The sequence below is a fragment of the Kwoniella dendrophila genome, chromosome 10 (assembly GCF_036810415.1).
Source record: "Kwoniella dendrophila CBS 6074 chromosome 10, complete sequence".
Taxonomy (NCBI): Eukaryota; Fungi; Basidiomycota; class Tremellomycetes; order Tremellales; family Cryptococcaceae; genus Kwoniella; species Kwoniella dendrophila.
This window is the reverse complement of record NC_089485.1, coordinates 1,261,909-1,271,852: the sequence shown is the minus strand read 5'-3', so window position 1 is coordinate 1,271,852 and position 9,944 is coordinate 1,261,909. Positions and strand designations below refer to the sequence as shown.

General features: G+C 39.0%; 3 protein-coding genes across 3 annotated transcripts; 1 reads left to right on the top strand and 2 right to left on the bottom strand.

Annotated features, from left to right (window-relative positions):
- Positions 1–1,379: 1,379 nt before the first annotated feature.
- On the bottom strand, positions 1,380–3,494 carry L201_007429 (uncharacterized protein; the record flags this gene model as incomplete). Its single annotated transcript, XM_066223136.1, has 8 exons — positions 1,380–1,846; positions 1,929–2,100; positions 2,200–2,215; positions 2,281–2,362; positions 2,464–2,478; positions 2,555–2,641; positions 2,720–2,922; positions 3,214–3,494. 8 exons carry the CDS (start codon positions 3,492–3,494, stop codon positions 1,380–1,382), a joined length of 1,323 nt encoding a protein of 440 aa, XP_066079233.1.
- Positions 3,495–4,188: 694 nt separating this feature from the next.
- Positions 4,189–5,501, bottom strand: L201_007428 (uncharacterized protein; the record flags this gene model as incomplete). Its single annotated transcript, XM_066223135.1, has 2 exons — positions 4,189–5,070; positions 5,130–5,501. 2 exons carry the CDS (start codon positions 5,499–5,501, stop codon positions 4,189–4,191), a joined length of 1,254 nt encoding a protein of 417 aa, XP_066079232.1.
- A 1,755-nt stretch (positions 5,502–7,256) lies between these two features.
- L201_007427 (uncharacterized protein) lies at positions 7,257–9,718 on the top strand (the record flags this gene model as incomplete). The annotated part of the gene is made up of 7 exons (XM_066223134.1): positions 7,257–7,451; positions 7,511–7,668; positions 7,735–7,909; positions 8,021–8,478; positions 8,592–8,769; positions 8,868–9,227; positions 9,290–9,718. 7 exons carry the CDS (start codon positions 7,257–7,259, stop codon positions 9,716–9,718), a joined length of 1,953 nt encoding a protein of 650 aa, XP_066079231.1.
- Positions 9,719–9,944: the final 226 nt, after the last annotated feature.

Genomic DNA, 9,944 nt, shown 5'->3' with positions numbered 1-9,944 from the left:
CCTCATGTGTCATCATCATCCATTTCATTAATGATCAGAACAGAAATCAGAACTAGGTTTCGGGATGCATGGAAAAAAGGTGATGATACAGAGGAATGCATAGAACATATCGCAAGTTGAAGTAGCAATGCATGCAGTGTAAGATTGGTCAAAAAATGGAATATAATCGAGTTTTTGAAAAATCTCGATAAAAATCAAAACTGGAGTGCGAGTACTGTATTTAAATTACTCTTTTATTGATGGTGATACTTTAATAGTACTGTATCTAGAAATCTTAGCAGGATCCCATCATGAGATATGTTCGGGGGGACTTTGATCACCTCAAATCATAAGTAGACCCAATAGCACATGGCAAAAATCTACACAACTTATGAGAACGATCTTTTCTGGGAGTTATATTCTGCGCATCGCGACATTCAGTCTGGTAGCCGAATAAATTAGAGAGATATCTGAGAATTGACTTTAATTTTGGTATAATGCGAGACTGAAATATCGTAGTGCGTATAATAATTCCCTTTTCTGGTCTAACTTGTAATTTTCTGGATTGCTATACCCCTAGCATGTTGGTTGACGAGTTTTTCGGACACTTTCCGCAAGTCATTATCAGCCAAGGTTGTCCGATAAACTCATCAGCCGACTGATCTTTATAAATGACACAATCAATTTTCACAATACTGGTCAATCAAAAGATGCCAGTGGTCAGCTTGATCCAGCATTATTCGCCACATCAAGTTGTTTTTAGAGCTGTCAGCGAGTCCGTACTTGCTGGGCTTAGATAAGTTTCGAAATCGCAATCCTTCTACCTATTGAATCCTTCAGCTATTCTAGCAAGACTAGTGATGGATGTTTAGGTAAATATAAGGACTGTATCGATATCTATAGTGCCAATATAAATCATCAGAGCGACGAGGTCAGCGATCACTTAGAAGAAGAAGAAGAGAAGAACATCTTAAAAAACTTGGAAGTGCATTCTGCTCAATATGCGTGGTGCTGGTTACCAATAGTCAAAGGAGAAAAGAACAAACGAGCTCGCCAGGCAACTAGACGAAGAAGACAAGAAAATATGAAGAGACTCGAAATGGATTCAGCTCAGTGCATGAAGCAATTCCAGTGATCTAGGGTCTAGAGTAGCAATGAATAATAAGTGTAAAATGTTGGCATTGTAATTCCAGATTGGACATCGTAACCTTTAGAAGTTATGATAGATATTGCCGAAGACTTATTTAGATTCAAACTCTGATACATTCTTCATAATTTCTGATTTCAACAAGAATTCAACTAATAGATACATAATTTTATCGTTTCATTCCCTCATTTCTTCCTGCTTTTCCTAATATTCAGTTCCTCCTAATTATCACTGAAATGTCTATATTGAAATCTTAAAGAACTTTGTTTGCCCAATCATCAACTTTGGTTAATTGAGGGAAACCTTTTGATGGAGGTTCTGAGAATTTAGTTTGAACAAAAACTTTTTCTACACCTGCAAATCTTTTATCGAATTTTTCATATAATTTTGGGAAATCTTCAATTGATACTCTATGTGAAACTAACATTGAAACATCGAATTTTCCAGTAAGGATATAATCATTCAAGATTTCGTGCCAATAAAGGTGTACTGGTGCTTGACCATTTCCAATGAATCTAACACCTTTTTCCATTAATGCACCAATATTGAAATGATTAGTGTATCCAGCATAGGCACCAATTAATCCTACTCTACCGAATTTTTTAACTAACCAGATCATTTCATTAGGTGTTTCTGATACATCAGTTTCTAACATTAAGGCTTTTTCAACTTTATGTAATAATGTTTTTGGTTCGTGGAATGATGTTGCGTCGATACAGACTAAAACCGCGGAGATATTAGCATTTGCGTCGTCAGTAAATGGTACCGAATGTATATGTAGCATAGTGAGAGCTGAACTTACCATCTAATCCACCAGGAACCTCACCATGGATCTTCTTGGTGACGTTGTCAGCCTTGAAATCGACTGGAACAACATTACCGAGAGCGGCAGCAGCGGCAAGTCTAGCGGGTTGAGTGTCGATAGCGTAAACTTTTGAAGCACCTTTAAGTAAAGCCCATTTGACACAGGCGAGCTAAAAAAAAAGAGAAAATAATATTATCAATACTAGTACTTTAGTGCCATCCACATATAGGTCCATGCGTTTTCGTAGGCAAATAACAATTTGACTTACACCAATAGGACCAAGACTGAATGATATAGGGTATTATCAGCTTCTTGCCTGTATAAACATCGAGTGCTATGTATGACTCACCCCCAAATACCAACAATATCGCCTTCTTCGACTCTTGTATCAACAACAGCGTGATAAGATGTAGGGAGTACATCGGATAAGTCTTTAGAAGAGAAGTGAAGGGAAGAACGGAAGGCGTAACGAAGAAGTCAGTCAAAATCGCAAATGTGGCACTTTTTCTCTTCTATCACAAATTCGACTTACAAAGTGCTTGCTCATCTATCGTGAAGGAATATGCATATATAGTTAGCTAGCTGAATAGCTGAGAAAGAAGAGAGAGTCGTAAAGTACATACCTGATACACCAGGTGGTACCTTGAGACAGTTGACTTCACCGAATGGTACTCGGGCATATTCTGCTTGTCCTCCTGGGAGACCTCCAGCTATAAACAATCATTTCTTCGTCAATTTTCATTCGTTTTCTTCCATTTCTTTCGTGTTTATGCATGAATAACTCTTACTAAGGTGTCCATAGCCGAAAAAACCGGCATCTCTCTGTCCATACATGCTTTGCATAAGACTAGAATTGTTTGTTCTATCACACATTGAAGAAAATTTCTTTTGACAGTATCGACAAGTGCCACATGCGACTTGGAATGAGGTTACGACTTTATCCCCCGGTTTAAGGGTAGTTACTCCTGGTCCTACTTTGTCGACGACACCCCTGAGCACATGAATATCAAGTTAGCTTGTCAAGGTATGATTATATTCCAGAAAGAACGGGGGAAGAAGTATGAAGGGGTCAAGAAAATATGGTAGAGAAGAAGGGAAGGAGAGCATCTAGAATGGGATGTCGGACATCGCCGCTCTAACAAACTTTATCATCGCTTCTCGCGTCGTCACTCACCCCCTCTCACATAGTCTCCATCATCTGTACTACTGGGTACTACTCGTTCACCATCCCTGCATCTTTCTATTGAAACGATAAGTATCGATATACACAACCTATACTCACATGAACTCATGACCTAAAATATCACCTTTTTGCATACCGATCATCTCAGAATGATATAAATGTAAATCTGATCCACAGATAGTTGTACCGGTAACTTTTAAGATGACATCTTTATCTTCTGAAATATCTGGTATAGGTGCATCAACCATTTGAACTTTTTCTGAACCAAACCATGCTAATGCTTTCATTGTTGATCCATCAGGTCTATGTTTGTATTCTGGGTTTGCTGCTACGGGTACAGGTCCCATTGAATCTTGAACTAAATTTGCTACTGCTTGCATCGTGTCGTGCTGTATTTCTTGTATTATCTATTATTTTAATAAGTATAGTTGAATGACTTGTTGTAAAGCGTATAAAATATACTCTTATCTAACGGCTAGAATCATATATATGCATTCGAATGTAATTAATATATATATGTATATATCTGAAAATAACTATCCTGTAGCATGCTACAGTAACCCCTACAACAACATCGTCATAAGTGGAGTTTTTGCCTTATAGTCTGTCACCTGCATCATAACCATATATTCACCACATGCTTCTTTAGGAACAAGAGTTCTCGATGACCAAACAAAATTGAATTACGCTCTGCATGCTCTCCTCGCATGCCTTCAGTATCGATTTGCTGGAATGTCAAGAACAATTACAGGAATTGATTATAGACCATGACGTCAAAGATGCTGGTTTTTTAGGATGACCTCCACTTTTCATCATAAATGGTTAGCTTGGTTTGACACGTTCCATTACCTTTCGCCGAGATTATCGGGAGGTACCATTTTTCAACTTCTTGTTATCTCGTATGCTGGATGGATGACAGAGAAGGGCCGAAAGAAACAAGCAAAATCAGTTTGCATACTTACATTCAGCAATTGATTGTATTCCGTTGAACAACCTCATAATATATTTTTCGAGGTTGACCAGCGATATTCGCCAGCGAGTTGAAAGATTTTGATCCCTTCTGGGATCATCTTCTTACATAGTCGTCGGTTCAATCATAAATTTGACACCTTCTTGAGCAGGATGATATAAGGGGCAGTTCATATTCGTATATAAGTTCTTTGCTCCATATTTCTTTTCAAGTTTCTTAATCAATGCTTTCTTTTCATCTTCTTCCATTACGAATAACCAATTTTTTATATACAATTCATTGAATTCTTCTTGTTTAGAATAAGCTTGATTGATAGCCGCCATTTCTTCATTCATTGTACGGTTCTTATCGTTTCCTCCTCTTAATCTCACTTCCAATATTCTCGCTTTGCATATATTTTCATCGACCATGAATTGTTTTTCCGTCAGATTCAACAATAAATTATTGATTCCTTTATGGTTTTTATGTTTTTTCTGTGAATCATTTTTTCTTCCAACGACAAATTTTATCATGTCTTCAAAATTCTCTTTTTCACTCTTATCAATCCAATTATATGGTTTAATCCAATTAATGCTTTTATCAATGATGAAATCACCTAAAGCTTGATCTATCTCATCTCCTCTACCTTTCCAGGGTATTGTTTTCCCCTCACCTTTGAAATGACCCTTGTCTTTTTGTTTTTGCCATAGATCGAAACAAGCGTAAACAGTCCAATTTATAGGTGATGGTGGTATATGATCTCGCCAACGATAAGTTTCTCCCTTTTCTTCAGCCTTTCTCTTTATACCCCTACGAACATATTTTGGCTCACGCCACCTTAAATCCCACATCAAAATATTATCAATTGATCGAAGTCCCTCAATAGGAGGTATGGGTGATTTGCAGACTGGTTGCCGTATGTCACGTATCTTGGTAGCCTTGCGCGACGGACATATTACATGATAGTCAAAATGTCTAAGTGCTCCTTGATTGATCGATTTACGCAACTACAACGACACAGAATGGGATCAACACCGGGTGAGAGGTTTGAGCACAAACAACCCACCTCATTGTCTAGCAGCATATGACTCGCTCTTAAGGTGAATGCTACCAATTGTGGTCGCCATACTTCCAACATCTTGGTGTTGATCGCCAAAGCAGTATCGAGATATTGTTTTTCTACTAAACTAAGCTGGGGATGATAGCTCTCCGCTCTATTCACAGGTCTTTGCTTCTCTGGCTGTGATTCTGGCTGTACACCAGTCTGCCTGAGTACACCAGCAATCTCGCTGATACACTCTCTCGTCAAAATATCTTCGCCCGAATACCATTCTACCTGTAGAGATCTAGGTTTCAAGTTCCGAAGGAAATGACCAAGTTTAAAGTCAGACAATTTGCCTTCCTCATCACACAGATCTAGTGGGACGACATTTGGCATGAAGGACCAAAGCAGGGTGAGCTTGTTAACCTTTACAGGTGTTTCCATTTGAACCAATCGGTTGATCAGCTTCACGAAACTTGTAAAAAGGACTTGAACGGTAAGATCAAAAAAGCGTTTGATGTGTAGTGGGAACCACATTTCAGGATGCTCCATTGCGCGCTATGGTAATGGGAAGACCAAAAGATTGGATTAGCTACATACAGGAGGAAAAGTAACGGTTGTGAGGACACTTGATACCTTGACCTACAGCAGCGTCATTCTCTCCAATTATGATAATTTCGTTACCACTTCTAACATCTTTCGCTCTATCTCTCCAGCTCTTTCATACCATGCTTAATTTATACAACTGCTTCTTAACCATGAATCTTTTGTATACTAAGATTTCTTCATTTGTTAATCGCCGATTATCTATGTATGCGTTGGATCTTGACGGCGTTTTACATCGAAGCGGTAATCGTGGGAGAGGATGAGACATGATTGTATCTCTGATCTCGTGAAATATCTGCTCAAAAATCTCGATAGATAAATGAAGTGCGGAAGGCAACTGCTGTGGTTGTGAAAAGGGCACTGTGAACAACCTGGCGTTTATATCACTAGAGGGGGAGCCACCGTGGCAGTGTTGCCTGTCAGATAAATTATGAGTCATCTTATCATAGATATGCTTCTGGGGAGAAACAGAGTTCACAGAAGCGTCTGATAATAGACTTGAGGATATTCTTCTCCGTCTATTGCAAGGGTCTCGACCGCCAGATGATGACGTTTTGATCTCCATGATATCAAATCTATATGTCAAGGTGATTGAAGGTTGACCATGTATGACCTTATATCCTGGTTGGGTGTGGCTTGTATGACTGTGGAGATGGAAGTAGAAGGTGTGGGCCAGTTGTTGATTCACTGAAATGACTACACGTAGCATTGGTAAGTTGTTAACACGTCAACCACCATAATCCATAATCTAATATCTAATCTAACAAGCAATAATCAAGGTTAAACCAAACTGGACAACCTCCACTACGTACTTGTCTGATGCTCACGTGATCAATAACTATGTTGGTGCCTGCGCAATGACGCTTTGATCGCTTATTTGGTTATTTGCCGCTTTTTGATTAAGCATGATATTCAGCCCCTTGTATGGACCTGGAATTGTCTTTCAGCTTTTCGGGTTGGAAATATACGAGATTTCTTATATCGTCTACGCATACCTATCACCTATCATGCATCATCGAGTATCATTTTTCCGTTTATAACAAGATACAGTAGACCTCTAGTACTCTCCTATGGGACACCGACGGTCCTGCGAAATCCGACGATCGATGTCATTCTCTTGACATGTGTCTTCAAGGGAAATCGGCGACGTCGACAACGGGGGCCGAACGATAATCAGTATAAATCAAAATTATTCCGGTGTTTTTCAGTTACTTGGTACTGGTACATAGCTGAAACTTTTTCTCTTGAAATTGAACATTCATCATCCTTTGTGCATATTGCTTTGCTTGGTTGCACACTTTCTTGTATATACTTCGCCTAATACCTGTTCACTCTTCGCATATCATTCCTTTGCCTCTTCTTTGCTGTGTATTTATCTTTACGAGTTCTGTCTGATTCACATATATATAATCGAATCACCATTGTTTGAACAGATTATTTACTTGTCTCTCTTCATCTCGACTCACTTACTTGGACGTATCACGCTCTGCGTAGTAGTAGCAGTCGACCAGTTTTCAGAAGAACGAAAACGAATACATATTCAAAATGCTCCATCCGGCTCTACTAGGATTAGCAGTCCTACCGTCTATACTCGCCGCTCCTCATCCTTCCCAAGAATTAGCCATCCGGGATGAGATAGCTATTAGAGAGGATTTGGCTATTAGAGGTCTGGGAGATAAATCATATGCACCATATAAAGTCGATTGTCCAACAACATGGACTTGGATAAGGAATGCTACCGTGAGTCAGCTCCATATATCGATCAGTTCCTATTTATACTAACCCAACTTTCTACATAGGAAGGGTTAGCTCAAGGAGAGAAGACATTTCTAGAAACTAGACAAAAAGTTACTGGACCAGCTATCAATACAATGGCTTCGTCTCATGGCATTGTCAATCCACCTAGAACACCTAATATAGGTGTAGCTTTGGCTGGAGGTGGATATAGAGCGATGCTGTAAGTTGCCTCTTCCTTACAGCATGCGTGCCTGAACATACTGCCGACTGACGATTCACTTTGTAGAACTGGCTTAGGTGGGATCATGGGAATGATGAACCAATCTTCTGAAGGGCAAGCGAGCGGTATAGGTGGCTGGTTAGACGGTGTAACTTATTGGGCTGGATTAAGTGGTGGTAGTTGGGCAACAGGAAGTTTTATGGCGAACGGTGGCCAATTACCGTCAGACTTGTTGAATAATGTGAGTATTTGGATCCCCATTTTAGATATTATCCACCAAACCTCATGTATTGTGCAACTTTGGTATTCTTCACAAGGTATGCTGATGATATCCTTTTTTTCCCACACTTAGTTATGGGATTTGGATTCAAATTTGATTTTCCCAGATGATGGGAAATTATCATTTTACACAGAATTAGTTACTGAAACAAATGCTAAATCAGATCAAGGATTTCCAGTACAAATAACTGATTTATGGGGATTAGCAATTGGATCACATGTTTTACCAAAAGAATATCAATTATCAAATACACCAAATTTAACTTTCTCGAGTTTACCTTCTGTAGTTCAAAACCTAGGTAATGGTAGTTTACCTATGCCAATCATAATTGCAGCGGAAAGAGAACATGGTGAATTAGTCGTTGCTGAAAATGCGACTGTCTGGGAATTTACGCCATATGAATTTGGTTCTTGGGCTTTCGGTTCAACAACAAAATCGATTGGTGCTTTTACTTCTTTAGAATATTTAGGTTCGGAACTGAATAATGGTCAACCTAATGGGACATGTTATAAAGGTTTTGATCAATTATCGTGAGTATATATCGAACATACTTCACTCCTGTCCTGTTCTATCCCCCCAAACAGATGATTTGAGTGACCGAGGAGTCAATTTTCATCGTGCTGATACGTGTTATCCAAATTAGATATATAATGGGAACATCTGCCACCCTCTTCAACAGTGCTTTACTCCAAATCAACGACTCGGAATCCACTATAGCAACCAATCTTATCGAGAAATTTCTGACTGATTTAGGTGAAGATCAATATGATATCTCAAGAGTGCCTAATCCTTATGCCAATTATAACCCTAGCGGTAACCCTGTAAGTTCCTTTATTTCGCGTGTCCGGTCACCGACATTGTGCGTGACTGCGATCTCAAGGTGGACACATCACTGATAATATGTTTCCGATCAACTCAGCTTTCCGAATTCGAATATATCACCTTAGTAGATGCTGGAGAGACCAACCAAAATATCCCTATCGAACCACTTTTGATCCCGTTCAGAGAGGTTGACGCTATCATTGCATTTGATTCTTCATTTGACTCTACCTACGTTTGGCCAAATGGTACAGCTCTACGAACGACCTTCGAAAGAGCTAAAATCCTAGCTGAGAACACCGGTACTCAAATTCGAATGCCTGAAGTACCTTCAGAAAATGGTTTCATCAATGGTGGGTATAATTCGAGACCTACTTTCTTCGGCTGTAACGATACAACTACACCTTTGATTGTTTATGTGCCTAATTACCCATGGAGTGGTGCTGCTAATACATCCACTGTGAGTTAGCTATTCCTTTTTTTTCATTCATAGGTCTTAGCTGACTTTGCGTTCTTGTGCAGTATCAATTGGATTACTCAACAGCACAAGCCAATGAAGTTATGTTCAATGGAATGAGATCGTTGACCTTGAATGGAACAGTTGAAACTTGGCCAAAATGCTTAGCATGTGCATTAACAGATAGATCATTTGGATATACAAGGGAAAATAGAACATCAGATTGTCAAAGTTGTTTCGATACTTGGTGTTGGGCAGGTGATGACAATACATCAACACCAAACACATATGATCCTGTTATTGGTAGCGTACCACCTTGGTTAGTTGAAAAAGGTTTAACAACAAGTGATGTGAAATCAGCGAAAGGTTTACAGGAAAACTCAACTTCAGCTCAAACCAACAATAACTCTACATCAAACTCATCTAGACATGTAGGCGGTATAAGTTTAGGTTTATTAGTCGCTTTGACTTTAGGTCTTGGTATCATGATATAATGCCTGCTTTATTATCAGTAGGATTTTCAAATATAGCAACTACAAGTTAACCAAATATTTACCTATAATATATGTAGCTATATTAGCATTCTTTCGTCACATTCTTACATACATAATATGCATTTTTACGATATTTTTTGCCAGCCTCTGTTTAAGATAGCGATAGCGCGATAGCGAAACGGAAGTATCAGCTTAGCACACTATCATCGAGTTATCCAGTGATAGC